This window comes from Danaus plexippus, chromosome 11, assembly GCF_018135715.1.
Source record: "Danaus plexippus chromosome 11, MEX_DaPlex, whole genome shotgun sequence".
NCBI classification, from domain to species: Eukaryota; Metazoa; Arthropoda; class Insecta; order Lepidoptera; family Nymphalidae; genus Danaus; species Danaus plexippus.
Genome location: NC_083544.1, coordinates 6581617 through 6595026, shown reverse-complemented (window position 1 = coordinate 6595026; position 13410 = coordinate 6581617). Strand labels below are relative to the sequence as shown.

General features: G+C 30.3%; 1 protein-coding gene across 1 annotated transcript; it reads left to right on the top strand.

Annotated features, from left to right (window-relative positions):
• Positions 1 to 2623: 2623 nt before the first annotated feature.
• Positions 2624 to 9501, top strand: LOC116765796 (cuticle protein 19.8-like). Its single transcript, XM_061521912.1, has 7 exons — positions 2624 to 2706; positions 2784 to 3077; positions 3734 to 3900; positions 4294 to 4456; positions 7473 to 7628; positions 9079 to 9245; positions 9440 to 9501. The coding sequence occupies exons 1-7, from the start codon at positions 2695 to 2697 to the stop codon at positions 9492 to 9494; spliced, it is 1014 nt and encodes a 337-aa protein (XP_061377896.1). The 5' UTR covers positions 2624 to 2694; the 3' UTR covers positions 9495 to 9501.
• The last annotated feature ends 3909 nt before the right edge of the window (positions 9502 to 13410 follow it).

Sequence of the window (13410 nt, the reverse complement as noted above, 5' to 3'; positions counted from 1 at the left end):
TGAAAAAAAAAAAAACAAAAATTTTTGTGACTTCGTTGCTAACATAATTATACAAAATACGGAGATTTGACTTTCGTATCGTGAAACCGAATGAATTTAATGGAATGTTTCCAGAATGGAGCTGCATAAGAATAAAAGAATCTCAATGGTCCATGTTGCAGTTACTAAACTAAAATACAAGCCATCAATGCATTGTCAACGTCCCAAGTGAACGAATATACAAAATTTCAGCCGAATTTATAAAAGATATCTTTTCATTTAAATTAATAAAACTCGCGAAAATCTTAGATGTCAAGATATCTTTTAAATTAAGGGAAAACATTTTATTCGAAACAACATTATAATTTTCAATTCAATTTGGGATATGTTTAATTAAACATTTGAGCTTTAAGAAGCCTCTGATAGATAAATCAATGCCGACTCTAATTATGATGATGTAACTATAATTTTCAATAACTGAATATAAAAAAGCCCTTAAGGTTTTAAAAAAGTATATTAAAAAGTCATTTGTATACAAAAATATACAGCATTACTTTATAATTTATTTATTTAAAAAAAAAAACGTTTAAGTATGGATTCGGACTCTAAAATTTAAATTGTATTACTATATCGGTAATTTTTAAGTAATTTGATCGAAGCGACATGATATACGATTTACGTTAAAACAGGGCATAAAAAAGAACCACAGCGAAGGTTTTGTTAAATTGGTTGATTTGCCAATATCATGTAAAACTGATGACCTTCGCGCAAAGACAGGCTTCGATAAAAGGTGAATGTAGTTGTAGCGTAAATTTGCGACAAAACCCTTAAATAAAATCGTATGATATTTTCCTGTAAATCAATAAGAAATAGAGCCATATAAATTAGAGAATAGAGAAAAATGAGTATGTTGTAAATAAAACACAAAAATAAAAGGAATAGAAAAATAAAATAATGAACACATATATTTATTTAATTATTAGTTGTCCTATGCCCCATATAGCTTTTTCTATTTGTCCTATATATTTTTTTTGTATATGATTATAATTCTTGCGACTGTCTTGCCTAGAGATTGCGGTAAGCATTCAGTTGGAAAACCAAAAGGGAAGTCTGCGGCACGGTCGTTTCTTACACTCGAATGCGTGCACCAGTGACCCAGTGAGTCACTCTCATAAAAAAACTATATTACCGATACCATATTAATAATTCACAATATACTTCAACACACATGATGTTATATTTTAATTTGTTATTTTTACATTATAACCTTGCTCGAATATTGACTTCATTTTTATTTATAAAGCCGTTGATTTTTTTATGTAGTATACGGTACTTTCTTACAAAAATGCGATGATATTTTTTAATATTCTTCTTTTTTATTTAACATTATACTAGTCTTATGCAACGTTAAAAAAATTAAATTTAAAAATAATTATGTATAGAATATTAATTTTGTTCAAACAAAAATGATTTACTTTATTGATTTAGTCCAAACTATTATTTGAAGTTTAATGTTTTGAAAAAAAAAATCCTTTCGATAGTTGAATAGATTAGATACTTAGATAGATGAGAATAAAAATGTAATGGTAATAAAAAAATAATTGTAAATAGGATAGCACGATATATATATATTTTATTATAAGATAGCTGAAAGTAAACACTACCATGTATTCCTATAATAATAGCCAACTTAACTAACGTATATGTTGTTTTTAAAACAATACAGACTCTATGACGATTTAAGATTTCACAATAAATTATATAATATATACTTAGGGTACTATTAGTACAAGCATCGTTATACAATAATTATAGTAACGATTGTTATTATTTTCAATACTGATAGTATTTTTCTTTATATTTCTACCGATCAAAATGGTTCGTTGTATCATTACATAAAAATTTAATATCAATTAACTTCTCATAACAAACCTTATAATGAATAATAATCAATAAAATTATTTTGTTAAATACTTAACAGTTTTCATACCGTTAATCTTAATATTGCGCAAGATAGTAGAGCGTTCTCTGCAATCCAAAGAGCTACTTTCTTACCGGATTGTGGTCAGACGTTCGCAGCAGACCAATAAATAACGTAAACAATGCGATGAAAGATATGCTACTTAAGTATTATATATTGACAAAATTTTGAACGAGACAATTTCTGTTTAAGAATAAAATGCAACTCATCTTCTACGGATTAATTTCAACAAAAAACTTTAACAGCAATTTGTAATTCATTTCTCAGACATTTCTTTTTCTTAATTGTTACACATTGTGATAATATAACTTATTACTTAAACATTTTTAGTTCTTTATATTCTCGAGACAGGGAATATGAGAGTAATTTTTTATATATTTCTGAATATCATACCATAAATTAGATAAATAATTGTAGAAGCTAAATTACATACCTCTAAACAACTATACAAGAAAATTGGGTACCTTTAAAATATCACCTACTTCATTAAACCTATATATTATTGAAAGGAATATTATAAATATTTTATAATATGAGGTAATTAGCTGTAAGAAAGTTTGGAAAAAGCTTAAATTTGACCTTGACGGTCAGATCTGTCAATGTAGTGACGTAATTTAAAGGTGATAGTGCATATTACCGGTTTCTGTATCGGGTGACATGCAACCCGAGTATAAAAACCTACCACCCGACCTACGTCCTTATCATACACTGTACTCAATCAATACAGCATCAACATGTACTTCAAAGTAAGATCGAAGTTTAAAAAATATATTTTTATTTAATATTGCTATGAGCGAGCTATATATTAATTACTTTATTTCAGATCGTAGTAGTCAGCTTCCTCGTGGCGGTCTGCAACGCAGGTCTCATTGAAGAAGGTCATGGACAGGCTGTATCATCCCAAAGCATCATTCGTCACGACCAACCAGCTCATGGCGCTCAATACGCCCCAATTGTGGCTCACGCTGCCCCCATTCTGACCCATGCTGCTCCCATTGTCCAACATGCTGCACCTCTGATCCACTCAGCTCCCATCGTCCAACACCTTGCCCCAGTTGCCCATGTAGCCCATGCTGCTCCCATCGCCGTTGCCCGTGCTGAGCCTATTGAAGAGCACGTAAGTTAAAAAGAGTCAGAAATATTTAATATTAAAACACAGTACACAATATTATTTGAAGTGAAGTTCTTGCGATAAGGAAGTGCCAACATTTAATAGAGTGTTACCAAAAGTAGGTCTGCAAATAAATCCCACCATCACTTGGGTGATATTGAAGTAGTTCGCTTGTTTCATTAAATAACTTTGGTAATATCGACTAGATCGGAATCGTTAGGTAATGTTGAAATTAATCTTAAATGTTATTCAAATGCACGGAGCTATTGACTGTTATATTAAAAAAAAATAGAAAGTAACAAATTAACTACGAGCTTATTAAGGTCTTAATCAGTTAACAATAAAAGAGAAAGGTTTACAAAAGAGATTTCATTAAAATGTGCTCGGTTAATATAGCCCAATTAAACAAGTGTTGAGCAATGTATTTGACGTTACAAGAGAATGTTTCGCAATGACAGCATCAACTATCAGTCATGATACATATGATTGGTTTGAACATCTATTTATCGAAGTATCATAATTAATATCATAATGATATATTTCGTTTATCGGTTATATTTAGAAAAAAAATATGAAACTTACATAAGCAACTACACAGAATTATTTTGTACGAAAATGAATTTGTCATTGAATCAACTGAATATTTCTCTAATCCTCGCCAGGCCCCTGCCCACTACGAGTTCTCCTACTCCGTAGAAGACCCTCACACCGGTGACCACAAGTCACAACACGAGAGCCGCGAAGGTGATGTCGTCAGGGGTGAATACTCTCTGGTACAGCCCGATGGTGCCGTCAGAACTGTTGAATACACCGCTGATGCTCACAACGGGTAAATACAATCATGAGTTAACGATCTCATATAATAATAGATGACTAACACAACCATGAAATATTGCCACTTGAATGCTTTCAAGATTGCCATACTTTGTGGAGCCAAAAAAAAAATAGTATGTAATATACAACCTGATTGTGTTCCATTACCACTGGCATGAACTTGTACAGTAAGTTACATTACGAAACATACGAGTATGTACGCTCTGTAAGTCTAGCGAAACTAATACTCATGACTGTAGGACGATGTAATTTATCCGCGAATGTTTTGCTCAATAAATTTGATAAAATCGTTTCATTTAGTTTACATTTGAAGCTTTGAAAATGTGTGTTTAGGTCGTATTATATTTATATACAAGTAAAATAATAAATTCAATAATTTTCATTTCAGTTTCAACGCCGTTGTACACAACTCAGCCCCTTCTGCACATGCTGTACCCGCTCAAGTACACGCTGCCCCAGTAGTACATGCTGCCCCAGTAGTTCACGCTGCCCCAGTAGTACACGCAGTTCACGCTCCAGTCTACCATGCTGCCCCAGTTCTGGCTCATCATTAATTTATTACTGTAATTTGTTTGGTACTTCGTAATATCTAGAAATAAATGCAACTTTATTTATAACACTGATTTATGTTTATTTATTTTAGTAAAAAATTATCAAGACAATAATAATACCAATACCTCAATATCTAAAAACAAATGAGAAATAATCTGAAAATGAGATCTTTTCTAGCAATTGTACTGAGAGCGCATCAAAATTAATGTTCTTGTCTAAGAGAGAACATTTCTAAATGTATTGCTGAAACAATGATTCCCTATTGTTTTAGATCTGTTACTGTATACACGTAAATTAAATGATGCAATTGAAATACAATGCAAAAACGGGGATAGTGGTTAGTTAGCTGCAACTTATGACTTCTGATACTGAAGATAATGTAATGATTTAGGCAAAAACTATTCTCTCAAGCATGGATAAATAATATAAATTAATGTCATTGATGATCAAGTTACAACATATGTCCATCAACTAATGTAATGTACATTTATATATGTACCATATTTGAGTAAATTTAAGTAAAAACTTTTAACTTACACCAAAAAGCATCATGTCACCATTATGCATAGTCGATTTTAGTCCAGGTCAAAAATTTATTATTTTTATTTTCTAAGTCATACTTATATTTCATAGGTTACTTCCAAAAACCCCGTTTCATAAACGAAGACTGAATGTAATATAAATTTTTGTCATCAAAACTCAAAATAAACAAAGAAAATATTCTCACTGTGAGTATCAAGGTCAAAGCACTGACGTTATTTTGTCTTTTAAGTTGGTAACATCTTAGATAAATACGCTCTAATTCCCGGCTTACGTACCATTTGTATTTAAAATAATGACTTTACACAGACTTGATTGATGATAAAGAAGGAAAGCGTAACCCTTGACAGTATATAAATTGAAAACATTTATATATAATGTTGCAGATTGAATAACAATAATTAATCATTAGGACTTTATTGAAACAGCTTTAACTATTATTGGTACCACCGTTGATGGTACACTTAATATTTTAATCTTGCTAAGAGCTATTAAACTTATCTGTCAAATGTTTTATATATTAATCAAAAGTTATATGTACTACACAATTTTCATTAAACTTTTTTATCACAGTTAAAAAAAAATTCCAAATAGAAGAAAATGTTTATGTCAGAAATAAACAAATTATGTTAATCTTAATTAATAATATATATCAAATAATTATATAACATCGAATAAATAAAGCCTTAAGAACTTCGCATTGAAAGTTTTTTTTTATATTTAGACTATCACGATCTATAAATCATAAAAAATATTTTACAAAAACGTTAGCCGAAACCGTTAAGTGATTGCGGTTTGCATTGCGGTTAAATATATAATTATATTAAAACAAACATCAGATACACTTTAAGCGTGGCCTTCGTTCGAATTTCTAATTACCTTTCAGGATTAAATTTCAACGCAATACATATCAATGTTAACATGCAATACAACCATATTTCTAAAGAGGCTGTATATTTTATATCGTATTTCCGTGTTCTATATTTTGAACATCATATCGTTCGCCACTATGACAGTCATTTCAATTTTGTTATTTTTGTCATGAGCAATATTTCCTAATTAAAAAAATATATTTCAAATCCGAATATGAAATATAAATTATTAGTATTATATAAAAACAATGATATCCAAACTTAATAATAGAATAAATGAGATTTATTATAATTAACTCATTGTGAAAATAAAACGTTTAATTGCAGATATAAATTACTTAATTATTACGATAAATGTTTTGTTTATTTGATGCATCAATAAATTTTAAACGTGGATAAAACTGTGACATCATCTTGACACTCATGAACCCTCGGAGAAAACAGTCTCTAAACGTGATTCAGATCTCGGCGATGAGCCTATTTTGAATGCTTAAAATGTTCTGCATTAGGAAATTATATGCCATCAAGATTAACAGCGGAAACGTGTTGTGTCTTCTTCCGCTTATTAATCTAAAGAGATATCTTGCCAGTTTTGGGAGGATATTACAAAATGTTTATAATATTAATCGATTAAGGTTCTACTAATGTTATAAATGAAAGTGAATGAATGAATGAAAGAAATATGTATCGGATATTATATAATTTGATAAAATATTTTTATGAAGCTGAACTTTTTTGACTATTCTTAAATTGAAAATTTATTATAAGTTATTTACAGGAAATTAAAAACAATATAATATGAATTAAAAATATTCTCTATAAAAATAAAACGTTATCTATCATTTGAAATAAATTATCAATTATTACATAAAATTCTTGCTCTAGTTAAAAAGTATAAGATATTCTATGAATTCTTTCTCACTGATATCCTTATCTGTATTAGATTCAGTTATTTTGAAGAATGTAAGTACTATATTACTTCAGTTTATACTGAACAGATAATTCTGATAATCCATATATAGGTCAAATATATCTAACGACATTAGTCATTAGCAATTTCAAATGTTCCACATCGAATGCATTGTCTCAAAATGCACATGGATCAAAGTCCTTGAAACGCCAAGTACTAAATAATTTACGTGATTGCTATATTATAATCAGACTACCGTATTCTTGCGCAGACAGCGGGTAAGGTTTACATCTCGCTGGTAGTCTAATATAAAAGTCAGCGGTTCCAGCAGTTTGTATCAGTCGTGTGTGATCGGTGAAACGAAGCAAACCTTATACAATTACAATGATCGCTAGAGTAAGTGTCTGTGTTTCTATTCCAATGAGAATTATAGCGAAAGGATACGTTCCTTCAATATAACGATCCTTCAATATCGGTTTGCTATAACAGATCTCTAATACATCACATATATTAAAGGATTCCAAATAGATTTTTCTTTCAATATTTGTTTTTAGTAAACAAGAAATAGATATTAGATTTATTTATATACATATATATATTGGTTATAAAAACGAACACTCAATTTATTTTTTCTTTTAACTTAGATCAAATGTATTATGAAATTTGAATATATTTTATTATATTTAACAACAGGTCGCAGTAATCCTGTCCGTGCTGGCATTAGCAGCAGCTGGTGTGGTCCAAATCGGCCACGGATACAGCGGCGAGGGCTATGGCCACGAGGCAGCATATGCACCAGTCGCTCAAGTAGCTCAGTATGAGGGGCACGACGAGCACGTCGATTACCATGTAAGTTACGACTAGGTAATAAATTAATCCCTAGAATACGTAGAATACCTAGCTGAATTTAAACTTACTACACTCACTAAAAATATTTGTAAAAAAAAGTTTTTCTATTTTCTTTTAATAAATATTTTAATGCTATAAAATACGTTACAGTTAATAGCTATACATATTATATATATGTCAATAATATGTTAGGAAATACTCTATAAGTAAAATAACAACTATTTGTATATAATATATGTGAAATTATCGTAGATCGCCAAACGCATTAAGAACATAACATGCAATTATAACGCAACTGGTTATCCGTATTACCGATGTTTAAGAATAGAATCTCAAACATTGGGGTCAAGGACATTTATATTACAAATTAAGAAATTGTTGAACGAATTGAAAAAGTTATAAACTCAGTACATTGTTACAGTAAGTGAAATCAAATGTTATAATCAGCAACGTCTGTTACCCAATATATAGCGTCCAGTTAAAATTGTGTCAAACAATTTCATAATATCTGCCAGAATCGTTTTATTAAAATCACTGAACATGCACAAATAATGCTAACGTGTTAGTAGAGCAGTTATTCCCTTCGGTTATAGCGTAATACAATAGCATCTTACTAATTGATAGCTTACATAACGCAAAAGTTGCTTAGTATCTGAGTTCCGGGCTATACTATCTGACAACAATCCAGGTTTACTATTTATTACGTCATGACAGTTCAAGCAGAATAGGTCCCTGAGTATAAATACGAATTATCTTTAACGTAATCACGCCAGAAACCCGCTTTACCTAATAACTGTAATAATGAGTGTTCGTGTTTGCTTTTCATCGGTTTAAGAACCTGAAAGGCCAGTACGTTGACTAAAAGGAGTGGGCAATTACCGAAATATTTTTTTTTCTTTCAATTCATACATTTATGAGCACTAGTAACTACAGTACGAAAATTTTCAATTACATCTAAGTGGACTGCAATTTTCGATCGTAAACAATGTCATAGAGAACTAGAAATTAACTCGATATTATCTGTTTACGTAACAGCATCCGTCGTGACTGAAGGGCCGATAACAGCCTGTTTCCCAGGATATTGCGAAACACGACTGGGACATAATGACAAGATGCATATGCGAAACCGCTTCGTTGTTTGCATAAACATTATTCTCACGCTCGACTTAGCGTAGCATGATGTTCGTTACACATATTTAAAACAATTGCATAATCCCTAATAGGAATATTTAGATTGCTATCATTACGTAGTTTCAATGAATTTAGTTAATGTTGATACAGAACAAACGTTTCATAAGTGTTTTCATATATGTACAATATACATACATACATTCTAAACTTATTTCCATAAAAAATCTTTACAATCAAAGTAAAATTTCGAGAATAAAAAACAAACATTTCATTTATGATCAGTCAATTGAACACATACTATACTTGTATTTTTTTATAGGCCCACCCTAAATACGACTACTCGTACTCTGTGTCTGACCCTCACACCGGGGATCACAAGGAACAGCACGAAGCTCGTGATGGCGATGTCGTAAAGGGCGAGTACTCTCTTCTTCAACCTGACGGTTCTTTCCGCAAGGTCACTTACACCGCTGATGATCACAACGGGTAATTATTTACATGTACCTCAAATTTTTCTATGAAATTCAAAAGAAAGGTCATATTCACGAAGATATATATATCCAGTTAGGTCTACGTCTGTCATTCATAAACTTACAGGAAACATAGTCAAGCTTAGCCAATTCATTGAAGCTTTACCTTACATAAAAGTAACATTAATTATTAATAAAATTTTGTTCCAGTTTCAACGCAGTAGTCCACAACACAGCGCCAGTCCATCCCGAGTACCACCACTAAATATACGGCGTCGAGCCACCTTTATGTGATATTATTGTACCTTACTTATAGATAGTGTTTAATGGACAACAAACTTTTATTATAAGACTGCGGCGTAAATAAACTTTCGAAAACCTATCTCTCGTCTATTATTACAGCGAAACTTATTACTTTCGCTTTATGTTCGAATAGAAATATTGTATGTATTAAATTCCATTACGACATCAAAACATTTTAATTGGCATTAAAAAATTGCAATAGAGTAATCTTGAAAAAAATAAATAATAAAGCATTCTAAGCTCGCAGCGCGTTTGCGCAAATGTTGGACACAAAAAAAATCTCTTTAGACGAGCTACTATAGAATAGCATATCTTCTCTGTGACCAAATTATAAAAACAATGTTGCATATGTACTTGTTATTATTAAAATCCACATGTTATATACGAAAAGAGAATTATATTCCTCAAATTCTTTTATTGTATTTAAAGCATAGCACGTTTTATCTATATACAACATAGCCTCATATAGAATTCCTGGACCGCGCTGCATGTACAGTGAAGGATTTAGGTTTTAGAGAAAGGAGTGGTGAAAACAAAACAAATCATAACAGACAAACAAACAAACAAACAAACAAACTGTTTAAAGGAAACTAAAATGGGAATTATATTTATGTTATAATTCTAGGATATAATACAAATAGGATATGAGCCAGTATATTATTTTCAAGGATAATAGGATTATGAACCACTTAAATTGACGACCAGAAATAGAAACGTGTCCAATTTTGATATCATAGTCCTAAAATAAATCTAGTACCCAAATAACTATTTCAAAAAGCCGTGATTAATAAATTGACTCGTTACTTTTTTTTTAACAAAGGATGTTCTTATCAACTTAACCAAACTAACACAATTAGTGACAATATGCAAGCATGGTCCAAGAGTTAATAAATAATAGTTTAGAAAAACTAGAAAAATACGCTTTTATGAATAAACCGAACTAAAAATAAGAAAATATTTATTTAAATAATTCAAATTATGGACAAGAGTCATAAATAAAAAAAAATATTTTAATGTAAAAAAGATACTGAGGTACTTTCTGAAAAATATGTCTTCGATGTTGCTACTCCTATCAACATCTAGTTATATGTGACGAGTGTACTCTGTTAGCAAGAGAACACAAATCCATGTTTACATACACCCTCATTTTTCCATTAAAATATTTTCTTAAGCGTGATTTTATTTTATTTTCTTTATAATAATTATTTCTCTCACTTCATGAAATATTTTACATATAGATATAATTACCGTGAGAGTGACTAGAGCATCCGATGTAACTCATAACTAGGTTGTATCATACCGTTTGTGGTCAGTGTACTTTTTAACCCCTGTCCGACCAAATTCCTACATTAATAATGTTATGAATTCCAAATCATAAATATGATTTCATATAAATACTAGTTTTAAAATTGTACCGAAATGTATCATTCGCCAAAAATGTAAACAGCACTATAAAAAAATGTCTAAAGCGACGCTAAGGTGCCCATAGTATCATCGATCTTTGATAGGTCTACCAAGTTTAAATGAAATCTGGCCGTTCAGAGTGGGTCAAAGTTAAGTCCAAAGGAGTCGATCACAAACAAGCAAACATACAAACAGGTGAAGCTAATAAAAACGTGGTAAACATTCATTAATTATTTAATGTAATAAAAATGTATAACTTATTATACTGAGTTCAAAGTACACATTTGTCTATTACTTAACCCAATGTCAATATTTTAAGGACTTTAAATTTCATTTCAATCAAATTATTATAATTTCTATGTATTTAAATAACTACATTACACCCAACTTATTAAACTGAAAATAATACTTTATATACAACCTGTAATTAAAAGGATTAGATTTTCTTTTTACGTTCTTCTTAAATCTTATTTAATTAAGGTTTAAAGTATCTATAGGTAAAATGAATGAAAGAATATAAACTTTTAAAAGGTAATAAAAAAAACAAATAACCGTAAAGCTTCCAGTAAAATAAGCCAGAATTTCTTGTTTTCGTCATTGGATAGGCAATTTTGTTTTGTCATATTTATTATTTTATCAGTCGAGGTGGTACTGGGTCGATATTTTTTAATTTCCAACAATATAATGAGTACACTAATCGACCTTTATCTATGGATATCTCCTATAAATTAGTTTAAGGCCCGTATTTTAAGCCCCCCCCCCCCCCCATGGTGACGCGGCCAAGTCATTAGGGTTAACAGCTACGGTCAAGTCAAAACTAACAAAAAAAAATATATTAGTCTTAACTATTGTCTTCATCAAATTTAATTAAAGACACAATTTTTCTTTTCTTTGGTTTTTTAATGATTTCGTTTGATGCTATTTGAAGAATTATCAAACGTGTTTTAGTAATCGATGAAATCTGAATATAACCGTTTATAAATATTATATTCTAAGCATTTCTTGATGACTTGGTACGTCTACTTAAATCTGTACTAATATTATAAAGCTACAGAGTTTGTTTGTTTGAATAACTAATCTCAGTAACTACCGATAATCTCAGTAACTACTGCTCCGATTTGAAAAATTATTTCAGTGTTTTTATTTTCAAAAAATTTATCGTAATAGTAAGACAATTGTTACTTTACTAGTAGTAGCAGTAGTTCCCATTAAGATGTAGAAAAAGGTCGGCGAGATTATATAACTAACTATCACAGTTTAGTCACAATATTTGCTTTAATGTTCAAAAAACCATTAAATTGTCTAAAGAAAAAACTATTTTAAATGTGTTTCGTTACATTAGTCCTTATCCAAATTAAGCATGATGCTATCAAGGGCATTTATGTAGGAATAAAATACTTTTCATTCATGCCAATCGCACATCTCGTTTAAAAGTTATCACCAGTATAAGACGCTCAGAATTTGTACCCAATACTGAATTACTTGCCAGAGTTTTATCAACATATTGTACCTTTAATTAGTCTTCAGTATTTCATTATGAACAAAATTGTCTTTGCTGTTGCTGTAAGTTAATATCTTTAGATATTCAAATAATATAGAGGTACAACGCGAGCTTATAGGACGATAGTTTCCTATGTTTGGATTACCTTTTTTATGATTAATTGATTGATTCAGTCTGCAAATGTGGAACAGTTCCTTCTTTAAAGAGTTTGCTCCATAAAATGTAATAGATGCTTTAGCATAATAAACTTTTTATTATATTCATAATTCCATCCGGTGCTCAATACTTATCGGTTTTAAGTTCCCTTACTATTAACAGAGATTCTTATATTTATCTAAGTAATTCCTTTCGCTGGCAACAAAGGTTTAAATACAAATCGGTGACTACATTTTAAGCTACACAAGACTTTTATTTGGTGTAGCCAAAATGCAGTGGTGGAATCCATTACATATCGTGTTTTGCTTTTACACTTTTTTAATGAAGTGTCTTAACTCGTATCTAGTAGTCATCCTATAGGAATCCCCTTATTAGGTATATTTTTTTTGTAAATATTTGTGATTTTCACTTACTTTACTTGCTCAATTTCATCTTGTATTTCTATTCATTTCCTTCTTTTATGTTCTCACAGAGAGGATTTACGGTTTTGTAAAAAAAAATACCTCTTCGCACTAACCGATTTTAACCGCTTTTTCTATTTTAAAAGTACAGCGGCATTTTAGTTCAGCTAAAACTAACAGATCTCGTATCATCAATCTATAAACTATCATATTTTATAAATATACGATAATGTCTTATTCTTGTAGTTTTTTTCTTACTGATGTTCTGTAAAAGCAGTTTTTCAATTAAAATAAAACTAATATTTTTCGGATTATGCTACGCCTATTTTATTATTTTGAAAAACTGTCGACGTAAAAGATGTTTACGACATCTTGTTTGCCCGTGATCACGGTTACTGCAAAGTTACTGCAAAGTA